At 39.7% G+C, this 20,711-nt stretch overlaps 1 protein-coding gene across 1 annotated transcript in view; it reads left to right on the plus strand.

Annotated features, from left to right (window-relative positions):
• Positions 1-509: 509 nt before the first annotated feature.
• LOC114158529 (protein tyrosine phosphatase non-receptor type 14) overlaps positions 510-20,711 on the plus strand; it is a 37,585-nt gene continuing 17,383 nt past the window's right edge. Inside the window, exons 1-3 of the mRNA XM_028040109.1 lie at positions 510-873; positions 11,288-11,699; positions 13,975-14,150. Of these exons, the coding sequence (XP_027895910.1) occupies positions 11,526-11,699; positions 13,975-14,150 (350 nt within the window). The 5' untranslated portion in view covers positions 510-873; positions 11,288-11,525. The remainder of the gene's footprint in view (positions 874-11,287; positions 11,700-13,974; positions 14,151-20,711) is intronic.

Raw genomic sequence — 20,711 nt, forward strand, 5'->3', positions numbered from 1 at the left:
GCGTCTGGACTCACGGATGCGTTCATGGACAACGACTAGGACACGAGACCCGAGCTTCCCATGTGGGATTTTTCACACAGCGATACATTCTATGGTGATTTAAAAGAGGAAAACGTAAAAGGTACAAGAAATCAATTAATGATTTTTTAAATGGAGTTTTATTTTCATTTTTAATTTATTTTGTGGGTTGAGTCTATCTATCTATCTATCTATCTATCTATCTATCTATCTATCTATCTATCTATCTATCTATCCATCCATCCATCCATCCATCCATCCATCCATCCATCCATCCATCTATCTATCTATCTATCTATCTATCTATCTATCTATCTATCTATCTATCTATCTATCTATCTATCTATCTATCTATCTACTTTTATACAGAATGGCATTATCAAATACGCTGACACTGATGTTCACGTCTATAGTGTGTAAGTATTATAATTCCGATTTTTTTCTGCAGCAGATGAACGCAACGTGTGCTCTCTCTCTCCGCCTGTCTGAAAGCCTCCATTGGAACAGAGAGGCCAGTACTATAAACATACAGAGAATCCCACCGAGAGACTACGTGAGACCACGTCGTTTTTACGCAAGTGGGAGAAGTTTTGCAGATGATTTCAAACTTTTCCGTCATTCTCGGCAACAATCAGTTTGAAACACTCATCAACAAACGGGTTGCAGCAGTTTCGGGACTCACTAGTGCTTCTCCGACATGCTTTTTGTTCCTAATATTGCGTTCATATGAAACGATGAAAAGACTTTCAGGTTTTCAGGACTGAAGTCGCTCGGTTGACTGTATGCGGATTATCTGCAGCGAAGAGAAATTTCTTCCACTGGAAGTAAAAAACAGGATGTAGCGCAGGATAAAAGGTGAGTTTTTGTTTATTTTTTACTTGGAAAACTGCTTCTCTGCTCTTAAAACGTTAAAGCAATACTTTGGGAAAACTCAGACTTGCCTACATCATGTAGGCCAAATGGCTTTGGCTCGGAGCACATCTGAAATATTTTTATGCTAAAAAAAAAAAAACTCTCCACCCCCCTTTCGCATCAGATCTCCGCGTAAAAGTACTGCATTAAAACTCCGAACTTTCAAAGTAAACCAAGTTTATGTTTAATTTGACTGTAGAAATCAGATGTTTTTGTAATCAGGACGGCTCGAGTGAGAGATGTGATCATTGCGTTTGGGGAGAACTTGAATTTGTCAATTGAATACGCTGTTGAATTTGTCGGGATTTAGTGTGGATCCTGACAAAATGTCTTAACACTTGGATTTATTCTTTCAGTCCACGCATGCGATCAACAATGCGTGGAACCGTTCACGTGAGCTTGTCTGGGGTTTGCCCTATCTGATGCAAACACCCTCACACTGTGCAAGCAGTTTGGAGTGAAGAAGGATGTGTTTGGACACGCAACATTGTGGACTGCGAGCAGCAGAGAGCTCTGTAACGGAGAACATAGTTGCTGCAGGCGTCGGCTACACGCGCGCACACACACACACACCACACACACACACACACACACACACACATCTGGCTATCTTTAAAAGCTCAGAGGCCTGCTGTGTAAATTACATGGTGCAAGTGACTTGGGAGTACACCCTGGTGGGGAATTTAAAGCACCAGGACTTATTAGAGCTGTAGCCTTCACCCATGCTTCCTGTTTTAGAGGTATTTTGGTCAGGTTGTAAGAAAGGAAACTTACAGATATTTGTGGAGTCCCAGAGGCATGTTTTTGTTGAAGGTCAGCCTGGTAAGACTATAATAGGTGTTTACCACATAATGTGTGCTTGCATTCAGAGAGAAAAGTGGCTATTGTTTGCACTGCCAGTGGTCATTTGAGTCTAAAGGCCATTTGATTACTATATAGGGGAAAACACACCTGTAATTTTGGTCAAGTGCTGCACGCTGTAGCCGCAGGAAAAGAGAGCGGGAAAAAATGAAAATAGGCTGCTCTGGTCATTGTTGTTGTTTTTACACTTTTCAAATGCGAGCCAAAAAAAATGAAAAATATACATGTAACATCTGATTTTTATGAAGAAAATGTGAATTCTGTGAAAAGTCTCCGGCTAAAAGACAAATGATCAGAGTTTCATACACAATTATTGACCTAGTTTACTTTTTTTTACACCTTTGCTACACAGCGTTGTATCTTTTTCAGTCATCTTTGAGGAAAATATTTGAATTACAAAAAAATCCATCAAATCCAGCCTGTTACAAAAGAACAGGCAGCAAGTGACTCAATGCATAAACTGTTACATAAGACCTCACAATTATTTTAACTTAAATCTGAACATAAGTGACTTTTTATGTAGTTTAAAAATAGAGTTTAAACTGGTTAATAAGTCTTTGTTTTTATTACAACCAAATCATAAACCAGGTTTCTTGGGGAACAAAAATATTGGTGCACAAGGTGTATATAATAAAATTTATACACACACCACTAATATTCTGATGTCCTTCAGCAAGTCAATGCAATCAATCAAATTGTAAAATATGTTAACCAATTTGAATAATAAAGTAAACTTGGCTCATTTGTTGATAATGAGGATCAGTTGGGAATGTATGTTAATTTGAATTTGTCTGTGTGATTTTTCAACAGAGTTAAAAATATTAGCTTGCTTTATTCATTCCAACTGTGTGTGATCATTGTGTTTATCTGATCTATACCGAAGGTGAAGCACTTTGGGGTTGTCCTCCTTTGGTTTTCCATCAGCTTTGTGGGTACTGCTGGCAGTAAATTAAAAATTCAGTTTAATACTACTGCCACGCTTTACAGTTAGTCCAGTATACTTTTGACTCTGTCTTACAAAAATTTTTCTCGTCAACGTGGCTTGTCTGACCATAGAACCGTTTTCTGCAAGAGATTTAGCTTGTGTATGTGGTACACCTTCATGTTTGACTCATGCTTGAAGGTTTCCCATTTGGAAAAAGGGCCTTCCTTCTTGGTCAACACAGCTGAAGCTCACTTTGATGCTGAATTATTTCAATCTGGACAATGGCGATGGTGTCCCACCATCTTCCAGGTGTAGATAGGCTTGGTGGCTCCTTGGTTGTTCTAAAACATGTTGACCTTTTTTGTTTTACTTGCGACGACATGTTGGGTTGGATTTGAAATTTGGACACAGTTGAGTGTTCCAATGGGACAGCAATCCCAAACACACAACAGGACAGATTTTATTTTTTGTATAAATAAAGCTGGCTAACATCAAGCTTATGGAATAGCTTCAACTTCAACCATGGGTGAAGCTGGGTGGTGCTTCTCCTGCATCAAAAAATTATGCCTAGGACATATAAAGACTGCATTTTGTTGTTCTTTTTTATTATCTTTTGAGGATGTCTAATTATTAATGTCAATTTAAAAAATGTTGTATTTGCATAATTTTAAAGCCTCAAATGATCAGTGCCATGTGTGTAAACTTCTGACTGGCTATCTGTGTAATAATGCAAGGTGGCAGAATGCAAGCTGATTTTAATTAGATGCTTGGAGTGGTGTGTTACACGGGGATACTTCTGTTGCCGCTCTGTAAGTTGTGTGCCGTCGTGCAGCCTGGCGAACAACAACATGACTGAGAGCGTGCAGCGACCTGCCCAAATCTCCCACACTCCACCAGGTGTTTCGTGCGAGTTGTCAGTCACAGCTGCTGGGCCCGACTCCCTCCGCAGATCAGACCTCCACTCACTACCAGGACGGGGTCAACACGTAGTATTTTATGGGTGTTCAAGCATCAAGCAAGAGATATTTTTCCATTTCATCTCCTGTTTAGGAACGAGTGTGACTTTTTCTGGTCTTTGTAGTCAGCGTAGTGAAGCCGGATGTAGACGGTAGCAAAACTGCTGCCTTCACAAACCTTTAAAATCAGAGCTGGTGCCTGAGGACTCGGCTGTAAGAACTTGCTGTGTGTTGGGAGTAAAGTCGGGTGAGTGCGGTTCCTAGGAGGGGGATGGGGTGGTGGGGATGGAAAATGTGAAGAGCACCGTGGTTTGGCAGCGGGGGGTCTGATGACTGCCATGCTGATGGTCCAAGGTTTCTGCTCCTATCTGTGTGACGCTCCATGTTTACTTTCTGCTCTCCTCACCAACTGCACCAACACGATAAGGGCACTGTTACATCCTTTCTGCTTCCAGCTTATCGAAATGCTTTTTCTTTTCTCACCAAGGTGCTGGGAATCACTGATGCTTTACATTTACACGCCACCCACTCTTGTTGCATCTCTTGCCCTTATTGTAATTGTACAATCCTAGTTTGGAAAATCAGTTTCTGGCATTTATCCTGGTTCTACTCTCCCTGTGCCTGTCGAAAGCTCTTACCATTACTTGTTCGATTCCCTGACAAAATTGTGTGTACAATTTTATCACCGCCATGCATCTTGTGGTTGGAACATGAATTCAATTAGTCACGTATAGAGTTTGAATATATACTTATATGACTCCATTTGAATTTCTGTTTAATTTAAATTGCAAGTTTTTTTTATTTATTTTTTTAAACTTTGGCATAGAGTTAAAACTGACAGAATTGTAAAAAAAAAAAGAGTTCAAAAGCAGTTTCTGACCAAAGCCTTTATTAAACTAAAACTGTAATTTTATAAAAACAAATAAAAAAAACATTAGAGATATTCAAATTCAGAAATGTTGAATAATAGACAAATATCTCATGACCAGAACAAAGTTTGAATGTTGTTCTAGTTCAAAGTAAGCGGAAGTAATTGACCTTCAAAGAGCACAATATGATTGACGTTTCTGTGTTGATTTCTATGGGAAAGGAATAAATATTATATTTTAACCTCTGAATGGTATAAATATGGACGAATTGCTACTATGTCTTAAAAGTTATAGGCTAAAAGAGAATCTATGTTGTGGAAAGGCTTTAAAACATTCACAACATTTCTTTATGTTTGCAACCAAACATTTTTTAAACTAGAAAGCATTTTTGACCAGCATGTTTCTTCTGACTGTAGCATATATTACGGCTTTGTAGTAGTCCAACCAGAGTTCTAACTTGAGTGAGATGGAGAGTCTAGGAAGGAGTCTAAACAAAATATTACAAGTTTAGTGTTATTGCAATATTCCTTTATGCAATGCACAATTGCTTAGATTGCAATATGTATTAGCTCAGTCTTTAATTACCATGCATTCAGGTGACACTTGTTTAGTTCAGACTCAAAGGTTTTAGAAGGTAAATAGGAGATAAAGTGGACAACACCACTAATGAGTTTATTTGCAACAAAGCAGCAGATTGTCGGAGTGTCAGAAAGACAAGGAGGAAGAAATGAATTCATTTTAATTGTGTGTTTAATTATACAGTAATTTGGTTATCCTGACAATCTCTCATATTGCATGCTTTCTTAATAAGGAGGTAAGCAGTAACTTGATGGTAAGGATACCTTTCAAAATAAAATCATCAAATGCCAGTGAAAACATTCAAATAGCTAGTCAGAATTCATAAGAAGAATTTGATTGCTGTAATGTCAATAAATTATTTTCCCAGATTACTTAAAAGAGCCAAAGTAATTTTTGTGAAAGCATTATTTTTTGAAAATGTAAATGAAAACAGGTATTTCTTTTAATTTATAATTCTTTGCACCGTTTTATTTTCTTTTTAGAGATGCCTTTCTCGTTTCCTATAAGAAACAATCTGCTTGGTTGTTGACAGGAATTTTGAATTTAAATCTTCGAGTCGTATGAATAACTAAGGGCTTATTTATTAATAGCTGGTGCTATGTTAAAAAAAAACAAAAAAAAAACGCTTCCAAATTTCTTTTTTCGCAGTGTTACCTTGTATGCTCTTATGACGTTCATGAGTTATTTGTACCTTTTGTTCTAAGGAGCAGTTTGTCATGTTTGTTGTGCAAATGCGAGTCACTTACATAGCCTTCCAGGAAGTAGTTAACTAGAAAAACATTTTGGAAAAGCAAAAGTATGGGAGTTGAGCGTATTTTCTATGAGAATAAATTAGCAACAGTCATTAATATTGCTGGATGTGCAATTTTCAGCCGGACCTGCTCTGAACTACTCTACAACAGCCAGCTTGTTGTAGTTCAATCCCAGATGTGCCTACAAGCAAGCGTGTGGTATGTCTCCTGTTTTTCAGGCATGATGTAAGCTTTAGATATAACCTCATCATAACATTGTTCTCTCCTTATCTCTCACAGTATTGGCTGTTGCTTATAGTAGGTATGGAATATATATATACAGTATATGTTACAGGAACACACTGTTTATTTGCTTTTGTCAAACCAGTGTCACATATAGTACTGTTCAATCTTTATTTATGAGCATTCCTTAAGTCTACAAATACAATGGAGAGAGATGATTTATGGGCTTGGGCTTGTATTGCTGGTAGTCATTTGCAACAAAGCAATTAGCAAATTCCCTTAGTTTTTCTGACGTCAGGTGTGATGACATCCTCATTGCAGAGACTTCTTAGACAACTGGAATGCAGCAATGGTTAGCTTTGCAAACCCAAAAATACAAGAGGCCCGCTATAGGTGAACGTAAAAAACAAAAAATATCGTCCATTTGTGAGAAACTGCAAGTGCTGCTGAACCAGAAACATTAATTTGTTGTGGTTGTTGCTGATTGCCCTTGAAGAAATTAGGAAAAAAATTATTTCTTCTTTTTTGTTCCATGAAAAAAAAAAAAGAATCCTAAGGCCTTTAAGTTCTTCTTGATGGATTATTCAGTAAGAAGGGCTGTGGATAGCTAGCTTAGTGAGAATGAGAATGCACAGTAAACATAAATCTAGATAATTGAAATAGTAACTTTCATTTCCAATGCATATATTCACTGAATTCAAGTCTCTCAGTAGAGATTTCAGGACACTTAGCATGAATTTGTGGATGGTACAGAGTATCATCTTACAGTTAACCTCAGTAAAAGCAGTTTCAAAACAGGATTTGATTGAAGTTGTGTGTGGTGGAGTTTCTCTTTTTTTTTTCGCTGAACAAACTTATATTTTAAGGATAAGACTGTGAAATGAACTTGTATCGGTGGGAATCTGGTCTGCGAGTGCATTTTGCATAAAGCTGCCGACATGGCTCTGACTCCCCCCAACTGTCTGGACGTCACCTCTGTGTGAACGCTGTACTCTGTGTGTTCGTCACTGTCCCTGCGTTCTCACGTAGCGGAGAGAATGTTCTGTGTGTGTGTGTGCCTTTGTCCCAAAGTCGGAGCTGCAGAGGGGGGGAAGAAAAAGGGCTGCAAAGTGAGAAAGCAGATGCGCTTGTTAGAAGCACACTGTCTGGTCGCCTGGCTCCACCATCTGTTTGCAGCTGCTCATGCTTGCGTGTGCCAGACAGTAGGGATATATGTGTCTGTGGACAACACGTGGTAGAGTGCATACTTCTATCTTTATAACTGTGTGCACACACTCGCATGCATCTCCAAAGCTTTCACGCTTACAATTGCTGTTACTGATTTTGGTTTATTTGCGTTTTTCTTTAAGGACTACAATAAAATAAGCTAAAATAATATCATTAAACATGTTTTTTCTTGCCTTGTTGCTGTAAGCGGCCGTAAATGTTTTTAAATTTTTTTTTTTAATATTGGGTGAAGAGATCAAATCAAACAGTGGATGTAGGAGCAATTGCTGTAGAATGGGTCTTTACTGTACTGAAACAAGGAGAAAATGATTATGGAGCTAACGTGTTATATTAGGAAAGCCAAGGTTATTAAAAAGCTCTGACATGTTCCACGACTTGCAGAGGTTGAATGCTTGAACAGATAAAAGAGCACCTGTGCTGTACTCTGTTTATCCTTCCTGTTATCTGCTGAATGCCTTGGTCTCGCCAGTATTTTGCAGCCTGAATGAACCAAAATCATGTTTGATATTTTGTAGAAAATATAACTTCCTTCCAAATGTTTTGCTACACCTTCTGTGCCTCCTCTGATTTAATCTCCAGCATCAGCACCGCATTGATGCTGAAAAAAAGGTCTTCTTCACTAGATAACAGCAACCGCACTGACAAATTGTTTTGGCAGAGCACACTATTATAATGCATTCTTAAAATTACATAACCTAGGCTTTAACAATGTTTTTGCAACGGTTCGAGAACATCAACTAAATCTGCCTGCAAAGGTTATTCTATTGTTTCACCTTCGTTCGGAGGGACGTCTTGTTCCAAAACTGACACAAAAAACTGGTGTTAAAGTTTAAATCTGAGATAAATTTAAAGTCTAATTAGCTGAGATGTCAGGAAATCAGAGCTTTTTTTTGGCGCCCATCTCTTAAGTGTTCGATTGTTGAGGAAAAAATCTCAATTTGCATAACCGACCCGAACCTTCTTAAGCCACATCCTCTAAATACTGCCTGATATGCAGTCCTGACATTCGATCCAGGTCTAGATTGGGTTCAAACTGTAAAAAGAGTGCGCCAGAGGAAGCGTAGTTATGAGCTGTGAAGCACTCTGGCCATTTGTTTTGCTACAGCGCTCATGTGTGACCGGGGGTGAAGGGGGAGCGGAGGGCGGGATGAGACGGTGTTGGTATTTGAGACATAGCAGAGCGACAGAGATCAGATTGATTGAGTTACGCACGCTACACTTGCCTCCTCGGCTCTCTGTGGCCTTCGTCTAATGGATTTGGCGGTAGGTAGGTGACAAAGTGCTGTTTTGTTCCCACTATTGTGTGGGACTGAATGGGGCTGCCCTGCACCAACAGCAGAGACAAATCAGCAGCTCTGGTTCTGAGCAGATGCTGGAGTGAATAATAAATTGCTTTGTTTTTTTGTTTTGTTTTAAATCAAACGCTTTTCGGTAATAGCTGCTGGAACCTTTTCCAATCAATCATATTTAAGGCTAGTAATTTAGTCTTGCCTACAGGCATGCTATTACACTTTATGCACAATTTGTTTTGATTGCGTAATGCCACCTGGTTGGTTGTAGTGCCTATCTTTGCAAGTTTGGGTTTGTGATATCATCAGGTGGCTGTTGGGGGGGAAAAAGAAACAAAACACCTGATTTTCTACAAAGGTTGTTAGCGGCAAAACTTTTATCCCTGAGGGCAGAAACCTGTATCAACATTGTTTATTAGCTCATTTTATAACTTCTTTTGTCAGCTGCTGACACATTAATTCTAACTCCCATTTACTAATGCTGCACACCTGCCAGACTGTCTCCTCCAGAATATGGTGCATTACCAATAGGAAATCAATTAATCAATCAATCAAATTTTATTTGTATAGCACATTTCAGCAACAGGGCATTTCAAAGTGGTTAACCTCATAAAAACACAAAAATACAATATTGATCTGTTTCAAGGTTGACAGGAAATACAACACAATTTCTATGTTGCTATGGGAACAATGGTCCAGCTTCAGTTTTAATTAACTCAGTGAAAATATAGAACTTTCCATGGAAAACTGACTTTCATTGACCACTTTGAATTATCCGTAATGGTGAAGGTCAAAAACTTACCACAATGGATCTGTAAACTGTTATAAAAGAAAAGATCCTGTATAATTGTGGATGGTCTTAGCGGTTTAAGCACACAGAGAAAAAAGAAGCGGTTTGCCCTTTGTTGTATCACTTTGGAGGGGACAAAGAGAAGAAAAAAACCTGGTTTCACGTATATTTAGACAAAGCTCACTCCCCCTTAAAAATACAAGCAAACCATGTTCACTCAGTTTTCTCCCTTGGTTTTGCCATACCACAAAATTACAACGTGCAAATTTCTAAGCGTATGGGGCTGTTTTTGGAAATAAACACGAAGGCAGGGATTTTGCAGCAACATTTTTTCTCTTTATTTATTTATTTTTTTTGCATGAAGAAGTTGGTTCGATCCCAACCTATGGTCCGTCCCTCCGTCTGCATTACCCCACCACACACACCCAAACCGCTCCGCTGATTACTGGCTTAGGGTAGCACCAAGTGCTGTCTAGTCTTTCGGCTAACCTCCGAGGAACTTGGTGTGTGTGTGAGAGATCATTTGTATGTGTTTGTGGTGTGCCCTGTTCATGCATGTCTACGTTTGTACACTGCAGTGAAAGTATGTCTCTGTATGTTTATCTACGCCTGTATAATTGTTGACAGTGATTCTGCAGATTTGTGTTCTTGGGAACCTTTTTTGAGACGATGTGGGAAGGTTTTACTGTAATGATGTCACTTTCCCTTAAGCCAGAGCCGGATGGGGGTGAAGGTGACCACTGGGGTCACAATAGCCACATATCTCAAAGCTTCGCTGGCTTAGCCACCAAATATAACCCATTGGTGGCTTTCTCGCCGTGTGTGCAGATGAACGCCTCCCAAAAGTGTACAAATAAGATGATAACTTGTTGTGCGTAACCTGCAGTTGGATTCAGAGGTCAGGAATGTGTTGTACTGTGGCTTCCTGAAGAGTTACTGCTGTTGCAACAGGCAAGCGTGAAGCAAAGTGTGGCTCACATTGAAGCAATCAACACGGATGTTTTTAGGTTCTTGACAGCTTTCATTCAAGCTGCCGCTGTGGTACATTAATTATTTTATATTATTTTATTTTTTATTCCTTCCTGCTCACTCAACCACAGCACACACAAACACTCTGCTCCTCCTTGTGGTGTATGCTCGTGTCAGGTGTGCTCTGTTTTCCTTTGTCGGGGCAGAAAGGAATCTGGGCTGGGATCCAAGCTGACTATTAGGAGGAGAGCATTGCCAGAACGCGGGACAAGAAGCAACACATTCACTCCTCCTCCTCTCTCTTCCTTTCTGCTGCTCATCTCCTTCTTGCAGGGGATTTTTTTTTTTGTGTGTGTGTGTCAAATTTTAATATCTGCTAAGTTTCTCTCATGCATTTCTTTCTTTGTCTTTCAAATATTTACTTTAGAAATTAAAATCAAATAGTTTAAAGTCGCTACTGTCAATGCCTAACCTGCTTAGCAGGGTTCTGATTAGAGTTTTACGGACTGACATTGCACAAATTTCCAGGTTTTGGGATTTTTCATTTAACGATTTCTAAGTATTCAGTGAACAAACTCCATGCTCATCACATCATGCTAGTATCCTGAGCAATGCCAGTTTTTGATATCAGCCATATCAACGTAATACTACGAGTACTTCCGCTGCTATTGCTAGTAATTCTGCTAGTTCTTTCTATTTGTATGATTCTGTTTCTTTATGAGATGAAGACAAGGCAATATCACTGGAAAACATGATGTGGGAAGTTTTGATAAGAAATGTATTTACTGATAAGAGCCCAGGGTTATTGCTCCCTCTATCTAGGCTCGGAGAGTCATAATAAGGTTCAAAGAAGTTTGGTAAAATATGAGGCATTTTTGCTATGCTGTTATTGACTTTGTTTTTTATCTATCTTTACAGCATCTGCTCATCCTTCACATCCTAACCCTCCTTGTTCTCCTCCTCTCTGGACATCTTTGGGAATGGGCCAGCGCCTTGCCTGGGTGCATCTCTCTGCCCGGTGGTGTGGCTGGCGTCGCGCAAGAGTGAGGAGGGCGACGGGCAGGTCATAGAGCCTCCCCTCTCCTCTTCGTCACTCGCTTTGCCCTCGAGTGACATTTGGCCTTTGACTGAGCCGCGACCCCCACCTTGACCAGCCATGCCCTTCGGGCTGAAGCTGCGGCGCACACGGCGCTACAATGTCCTGAGCAAGAACTACTTTGTAACAAGAATCCGGCTGCTGGACAACAATGTGATTGAATGCACCCTGTCAGTGGAGAGTACGGGACAGGAATGTTTGGAGGCAGTGGCCCAGAGGCTGGAGCTGCGGGAGGTTAGTGCCTTACTTTCTGTTGCTGCAAAAAAACACAAAATTATATGTCAGAATATAATCTGTGCAATCTACTGGGGTTTAATTAAAGTCCTACATAATGTGGCATTAGTTAGAGACAGAATTGCCTTATTGTCTTTGCTCGTGTGATTGTCACACTTTGCTCCTGACACCCAGTGTGTGTCTCCTTGCCCTCTTCTGTCGCTGTTGTTTGTCTCTAACGAAGCGTGGCTACCTCCATCCTCTTGTCAGGACACAAGAAAGAAATGGTGCTCATTACCTCGTCACAATTAACCTCCCCTTTGCCTTTGTGTGGTCCTCTCCTCCTCTTCTTCCTCCTCCTCCTCTGTAGGTCTTAGTTTTAAACCTTCATTGTTTCTGTTCTGAGTTTTATGTTTTCCTCATCTATACTGTGTCAGAAGTGCGAATTCTTGGAAAAATGTTAATATCTTTTGAAGTGTGTTTTGACACGTGGAGTTAAGCAGTTTTACGGCTAGAAACCTGGAAAGTTTGACTTTGTGAAGGTTCATTTGTATTCAGTCCCGTTTACTTAAAATCGCCAAAATAAAATCCAGTGCAGATTAGTGAATCTATCCAATGACTGGTTTATCATTGTGTAATTTGTTTTTGTTATAACTATAGATGTTTTAGTACTCAGAGGTTTGCTTGTAGAGCTGCACAATCGACATCTTAAAACAAACATTTACAATGTTGCTATAGCAACAAACTGCTTGGATGTAATCTTTTGTTAGATAGTGATTTTACTCTATGACGCCAACATTAAATTCTTAACTGTAGTGGCTGAAATGCTAATGCTGCAAACTAAGGAAGATATTTAGAAAATTGTGGATTAATAGCAATTTATATTATTGCAATATTCAGCAACAATATCACAACTACATGTCCTCCTGATATCAAGCAGCCCTATCGGTTAAAAAAAAGAAAGAAAATAAAATTAACTATTGTACTATAAAGACCAAGGAACACGCCAGACTGACCTTGGTGAAACTGTAGAGAAAGTTAAAGCGACATGCTACATGTGGCACGACACCCTGAACGCACCATCTGTATAGCCACACACGGTAGTGGGAGAATCATGCTATGGGGGTGTGTGTTTGCCTGAACCATGATGAAAACTGATGAATGTGTGTACTTGCGTGGGTCTCTGAGGTGTGGTGAAATGCTACTCACACGGTGTTGTAGTATTTGCCAGGTGTTAGCGAAGCTATGAATAAAGGGGTGTAACACCACAACTTTAGCAGCCATCTGCCTCCTTTGTGCACTTTATCTCAGGATGTTGTGTGGGTTTGTCGCTTCATCTCTTACCGTCAGTATACATAGGAGTGACTTCGTTATGCGAGCACTGTTGCAGCTGCTGATGCCTCCAGCTGGAGCAATTTTATTAAAGGAAGGTTAAGCAACACAGATTAAACAGATGTGTTTATCTCTCTGTGGTACCAGTGACTAACAGATGACAACACACGCACACACACACACGCACACACCCATAAATGTCAACCCTTCTCAGTGAATGACAGAAATATTATTTTAAAACTGGTGAAAGAAAAGTTTAAAATTAGCAATACGGATCAGGTTGCTGTTTTATAAGCGACACGAACAATAATATCTAATGCTCATGAGTTGTTGCAGTTAAAACAAAGTAGTTGTAAAATTAAATATGGAAAAATCTAAAGATAAATGTTTATAATTTTTAATGCTTGATCAACAGTGTTGGTTTTAAATCCTAGAACAAAAATATTTTGCTCCTATCTTGAAAAGGATAAAATATTAAAAAAATTATATTACATTTAAAGACAGTAGGAGTAAAAAAATGTTTTTGTCGGATAAAATTTTATCTCTGTTTCAGGACGGAAAATAACTAAATTGGCTAGTTTTGTGAAAATCCCAAAGACGAGTACAAAACCTTTTGTCGTATCTAATCGTTTTTTTTTTTTGTCTTTGACATTGTGAGATACAGAACTACATGTATTGTAGACTAAAATAAATGTAGACTAAAATTAACATTTGGGATGGCTCCTAAATGATAATCTTGGTCTTATTTTCTGTTAGTTGGCATAACTGTGAAGTGCCACAATACTGGGAAGCTTCATTGTGTTGAAAAAGGCAATATGAACATGTGTGGTGATAATACATTTTAGCCAGTAAGGCCCGTGTAATCTCTTGTGAACTCCCAAGAGACGGCTGATTGGTTAATTCACAGACATGACATTTTATTCCACCTAATGACCTTCTATTCCTTTCTCTTTTCGGTTTGTAGACCCATTTCTTCGGACTGTGGTTCCAAGGAAAGACCCAGACACCAGCGCAGCGCTGGGTAGAACTCGAGAAACCCCTTAAGAAACAGCTGGACAAGTTTGGCAACGAGCCTCAGCTGTTTTTTGGAGTCATGTTCTATGTTCCTAATGTTTCCCGTCTGGAACAAGAAGCCACCAGGTAAACAATTTTAAATAAATCTCTGGGTTATGGGCAAAGAGAGTGTGACTTTAAATGAGGCTGTTTGGTGTACAATGGGGGGAGATGATTCAAATGTTGAAAGTTTACATTTTGTAATTTTGTTGTTTGTTATTGTGGGTTAAAGCATCTGCAGCTGTGTAAGGAATATGTTGCGGTATGTTCCTGATCACATTTCCAGCATCTTGCAAAAGTATTAAAATCCTTTGAGTTTTAATTCAACAAATAGTTTTTGATATTCCACAAATATTTGACAATTGATGCCTAATGTTGTTGGATTTAATCAATGTATTTCAAAAGCACTGTGTGTCTGGGTTTATGTTTCATCTGCAAACAAAAACAGTATGAAACTTCTGTTGTGTCGTTTGAAGTCCCTCCCCGAGGAAACATCCTCATTCCTGAAAAGGTTCCTGCACTGAAAATGCACCTTATTTTATTCCAATTCACTTATTTAATTAATTACCAACATATTTTTATAGCTATTTTAGCAGTTTGATAAAATGAGGTTTTTCTTGTACTGAGCAACTTTGTTCTTAGAATTTGTCATATTTTCATATCGATAGCAAAAGTATAGAACAAAAATAGCTTCAAAGTCATCAATCATTGCCATTATTTCCTTTTGCCACCGTGTATAGTCTGGGAGTGTGTTAGCGGGGCTGTGAATGAACATGTTAGGTAGCTGTGAAGAGTGCATGCAGGGGTCAGTGTGCAGCGGACAGTCTGGCATGTCAGACTGATTTACGCAGAGAAACACACGGCGGCTCGCACTCTGCAGCTCTTCCTCACGGAGAGCCGATGAATTTGTGGCCTCTGCCCCACTGGATGTGGGATAGGTTGATGGCAGGTCGCAGCTTGACAGCTTGACACAAGAGTGAATTCGAAGGTGTGTGTCTGTTTATTAACCATTTCTTGCGCTGAATGTCCTCAGTTTTTCTAGAAAGGCAGGATGGGACATGAACTGATGTGGCTGCAATGGAAGAATGAGCTGTTTTTGAGCAACTTGTGCTTGAGACCGTGGGGGAAAGTGGGTGTTTACACCTGACTAACCAGGAGTTAGTCAGGTTAAAGGTTGGTATTCCAGGAATCCCCTGTAGGGTTTTATGATGTGTGTGCATAGAGGTGCAAGGGGTTGTGGAGGTTATGATGGGGGCTTGAGGACAATTTAGGAAATAATAGTTTCTCTCTTTTTTTTTTTTTTAAGCCCACCTTCTTTTTGTTGCCAACCCTGAACATGGTGTCACCTTTACTCCTTTTTGAGAGCAGAACTCTCCAAATTGAGGGCTGATAGTTCTCAGTCATTTTCTCAGTGTCCCTTCATCGTCCTTCTTGTTCCTCCCCCTCTTTTTCTTCTTCTGTTTGTCAGGAATGCTGGCACAGCCGTCCAGCGTAGGAGGCGGACCACACATTCCTCACAGCAGAAGTGCCGGGGATAAAAGGGGGAGGGGACATCTGGTTTACTAAAAACACACACACTCCTCTCACACTGTCCTAAGAAGCCAGCTGCTGCCCTGACAGAAGCGTTAGCTATAATACACTGCAGTGTAAGATCATACATGCTCCCTGGGAGTTTCTGTGCATTTTAAACTTGAGAATGATAACCGTTTTCAAGAAATTTGAAAAGCTTTAGAGCAATTATCCTTTTTTTAGGCATCTGCAGATTTTTTTTGTAGAATTCACAAGACCGAACACCGTCTTCTCTAAAAGTGCAATACTTTCAGATAATTTGCAATTTGAAGGTCGACTTGGATCAGATCCTTTAAAATGGACCACTTCTAGATACCTGGTTCAGGGGAAGGGGGAGGGAAGGCTTTAGCTTTCAGGCTCAAGTGGAGACAGAGTAAAAGTTTGGCTGCAAATTTTGGCTTTAGATGGTGAGAATTATATGTTCTTGTGTTTTTCGGGATTTATGGTCTACTTTATTAAATAACCGCTGACAAAACAGAAAAAAACATTCTTCAAACTTTAATAGTGAATCACACACAGAAAGAAAAAATCAAAACTTTTTTGCCTGAAAAAGCAAAGTGTTGAGTGTCTTTGTGTAAATTTGCTGAGTGTAATGTGACTTGTTTTGATGTGGTCAGGTCTATGAAGTGCAGGATTTGACTGATATGTAACCTGAAACTGGATCTCACTCTCTTCCTGTCTCCATGCAGCTGCACAAATGAACCACAGCACTGTTTAAATATCTACACGATTTAAAAAAAAAAATATTCACATGAACTTGAATTATGTGCTGTATACAAGTAATTGTAGTTTAACACAGTGTTAGTTTACAGTTCACCGCAAATACATTACTTTGTATTTTTCTTTTATTCTTTTTTTAATTGGCAAACTGGATTTCTGCCATGATGTCCTAAAAATAATCTTTACCCTCCAGGTAGTTTGTAGTTAACAACAAACATTTACTTTAAATTTGCGCTGGTTGAAAAGCAATAGCTAAAGCAGGAAAGGTAACAATCCCTGTCATACCATTTTATTTTTGCAACCATTATCATTTCACTTTTTTCAAACATCCATTTCCACCATGCAAGCTGATTGGATGAGTATTTCGATGTTTTTTTAAAATGGATTTACTGTACACCTACATCAACATTTACTGTCACTCCTGGTAAAGATGTTCAAAACTCATTGAAATAAACAAATTTTACGTTGCCTCTACTCTAATTTAAATGAGAAAAAATCTGAGAACATTTATTTTCTTAGGCTTTAAGTGAAGAAAATCAGTGGTGTCACAACTATGTACATCTCTTCCTAGACTGAAAATTTAACTGACGCAAGTTTTCAGTTTATATTTCACTGTTTAAGCAGGGAACCTTTCTAGGAACCTTTAATTATTAATCCACAACTTCCTGCTTCACTGGAGTTGAATATGATGAGACAGAGGTCTGTTTCTCTAAGGTACTCTTTAATTGACAATAGTTCAAAAAACAAAAAAGAAGATTTTTTACACAGTGTCGCACAGTAAACTGCTCAGTCAGAAATGGTGTTCCCATGAAACTGTTTTGTATAAGACACCAAACTGATAAGGTCAAGTGTTTCTGCATCAGTCAGACTGCCACTTTGTGCCACATTGACAAGTGTCAATGGCAAGGTGGCTGGCAAGGTGCTTAACTAGCTCATCAAAATTTGTATTATCCATTCAGATTACGGGAAGTGAAAGAATTCGTCACAAGAAATGTAGGCAATCGGCACAATTGATTGTGAAATCTCAGCTATCCGTAGACAGAGTGTGCAGAGTTTAAGTGGCTCACAGAATACGCAAGGGATGTCAGAGCATGCTTTTAGTTTAGTGTTTTTGTTTTTGCTTGTTGTCAGGAAGCAAATCTTCTTTCAAATGAAATATCCACTTCACATTCATCCAGTGTTCAGTGTTAAGGGCCTAAAATACAAGAACTCATTGAAGGCGTTAAGAAGTGTTCAAAGAATCGAAAACCTTATAGAAGCAAATTTGGATTACAGGAAATTAGCCAGTTGGTTTATAACAACCATTTTGTTTGAAAGAAGAGGAAAGCTATTTCCTGATTTCAGTGATGCTGTGGTTGAATATTTGGTCACCTCTGTTGTTTCTTCTGACACAATCAGTATCCCTGTCTGAACCAGTTTTTTGTGTCTGGCATATACTAAAAAAAAACAAATTAAAAAACAAAACAAATTCTTTTTATCCTGGCTTCAAAGGCTACAATAAAACAAATACCAGAACTTTGTTGTAATAGAAAATCAGTTTAATGCTGACTTTCTCCTCTGTTGAAAGATGAACAGCTTTATTCCTTAATACTCCAACACATTTTACGAGCAGGTTTGCAATTAGATATGTTGAGGGTCTTTTCTCAGAAGATCTCTTTCAGAGAGCGAGTTGCAGTCGGTGTGTGGTCCAAACCTTCTGTTCCCCGATATGAAGGGGAGGAAAAGTGGCTCACAGAGAGTGAAAACCGTAAACGAGAGTTGTTGACCGGAGCGAGGCCAGCTGGCCCCAGCGGCCCCTGAGGCCACCATCAGCAGCAGCTTTGAAATTGAAGCTTTGTTCAGCTAGTTTTCACCAACACACACACCCCCACACACACAAGCAGCTGTACTCTGTTGCGCCTCTTGCTGATTCAACACATTTCAAAGTGAAATTCTCCTGCCACCCACACAAACCCTCACAGGGCTGAGGGGTGCTCAGGGTGATACCCATGCAGAGGTGGAGGGAGTGAAGAGGGGGGGCCCAGGGGATCTCAACCATATGTACACGCATTCTGACATCCAGTCATGCATGCACACATGCTTACAGGATTGTTGTCCAAGCCACTCGGACATCTGGATGCATGTCTTTTACTACCGGGGCTTGGACATGTGTGGGTGTATAAAAGGCTCTTTGTGCCTGTTACAGTGCCTGGATGTCCAGCAGAATATTCTGCTTTGAGGAAGAACCTCCCAGAAGGAAAGCTCTACCTCATGCAGATTCACCAGGTGTTATAGCAGCCTCAAGTCATTCTGACATACCTGTTTGAGATTCCAAAAGGATTTCAATATAAACAAGAGTGTGCAGTAATGTTCTGCATGTTTTTGGGTCATTAGACAAATGCTAATGAGTTAGCTCCTCAATATTCAGACGATAACTGAATATTTCACAATTCCCTTTATGCCATTATGCTCCTAGACCGAATCAAATTTAGATGCGTGTCCTCTGCTTCTAATTTTTTTAGTGGGTTGTTGATCCTTTGTTTGAAATAGTGAGGGGTTAAAATATTCTGCCACAACACGATCCCCCTGAAGAATCCAATAATCCATCTCTTTTTACCCATTAATGCACTAGTAGATGGATGTAAAAGAAATTAGATTTAGCCTGTGTTGATTTGGCCATCTGTTTTGGGTTGTTTTCTCACTATAACATTTTTTGTTAAAGGTTCCTGGCATTTTGAAGGTGTTCAGGCCCAGACCATCCTGATCCATTCTTAACAGTGGGCATCACGTGCTTTTCCCCCCCACATATTTATCCTTTGCTTTATGACAGGCTGACGTCAAGCGTTGCCAAAAGATTCAACCTTCTCATCTGTCCAGAGCATACATTCCAGTTAAAGTCCCAGCAGAGCAGAAAAGGTTTCTCCAGAAAACCTGGGAGGTTGTTATGCTATTTACAGTAGAGATCCCAAGATCATTATCATTTTCTATTATGCTATAAAGAGAGCTCAAATTTAAGCACTTCCAGCTGCTTAAACTACTTAATTTTTGAGATGTAGTCACGTTCAGAGGAAGTTGCTATTTTCTTGTTGCCATTTCCTGACATGTCTTGCCTATTTGAAGAGGGGTTAATGGAACTAGTAGTTTTTCCCAAGTCCCGGTCAAGTTCCAAGTCTTCGAGTGGCAAGTTCAGGCCAAGGTTTTAGTCTTTCAAAGACCTTAAGATTTTGATCTGATTAGTTCTAACCTTCACTATGGCTGAATTTGTGTTTTAGATTTTTGTGTTTTTGGCTGTCACCTCAGTGACTGCCTCTGTCAATTATAATAGTTTCCTTGGGTTTATAAAAAGACCTAACTGAGATAACAATCTCAGTTTTTACCTTCTGGTAAAAAGGTGAGAGCATTTTTTTTTTCTTTGGATGCTTTGGAAGCCTTTGTTTTTTTTTTTTTTTTTTTTACCACATCTTTAATTTTACAGCTATTTCAATAGTTTGTCATCTAATTCATCTGGCCTCAACCATGAGTAAACACTATCATGTTGTTTTCCATCCAACCTCAGAAAAGAACCGACCGCTGCCAACTTTAACATCCCCTGAGCGCCGTACCGAGACTGCAGGGAAAAAATGGAGGGGTTTTGAAAAACAAAGTCCACAATCGTTTGAAAGGTTTTGTGTTCTGAAAGGCTCCTCCCCCTTCCTGACCACATCAGGCCCCGCCCCCGTTTGCTCCAGCCTCCTCTGTGGTTGGGGTTGGCTTAATTAGAGGGTTGCCACGGGAACAGAATGGCATCTTAGCCAACGGGTGTAATGACAGGGTGAGGGGAGGAGGGCGGGGTCAGATTATAGGTCTGTGAGTATGCCTAGAGGAGCTTGAAAAAGAAAAGAAACACAAAGAATCAGCATGAACTCTGAGCGAGGCGAGGTGGGAAATGAAAAGTTTTACAAAAAACAAAAACAAAAAAATCCTGGATTTAGTGTATTTTTGGTCATGTGAGGGAGAGACCAAACATGCAACTGTGTGGTTTCTAAATAGTCTTGGTTGGCTGTGTATTAACTTGTGTGTGAACATGTGTCAGAGAAGGTGGCTCACAGCCCACATCAGGAAGACGCAGCCTGTGTGCCATGACAGCACAATGGGAAACGCTGTGGGAGTTTTCATGCAGCTGAGCCAGGTCACCCCAACAGTCCTTCCTGCCTCCTGTGTGGCCACTTTCATTTTTCAAAACACAAACATCCAGCAGGATGATGGCTAAAAGTGGACAGAAAGCAGCTTGGAACTTTAGGAGTTTTGTTTATTCCAGCCCTTCAGGGCTTTTTCTTTCTTTCTTTTGGTGAATTTCACCACATTTTCTGATACCAGAGCGTGGGTTTAACAATCCAAGCT

Source organism: Xiphophorus couchianus, chromosome 15 (genome assembly GCF_001444195.1).
Source record: "Xiphophorus couchianus chromosome 15, X_couchianus-1.0, whole genome shotgun sequence".
Classification (NCBI taxonomy): Eukaryota; Metazoa; Chordata; class Actinopteri; order Cyprinodontiformes; family Poeciliidae; genus Xiphophorus; species Xiphophorus couchianus.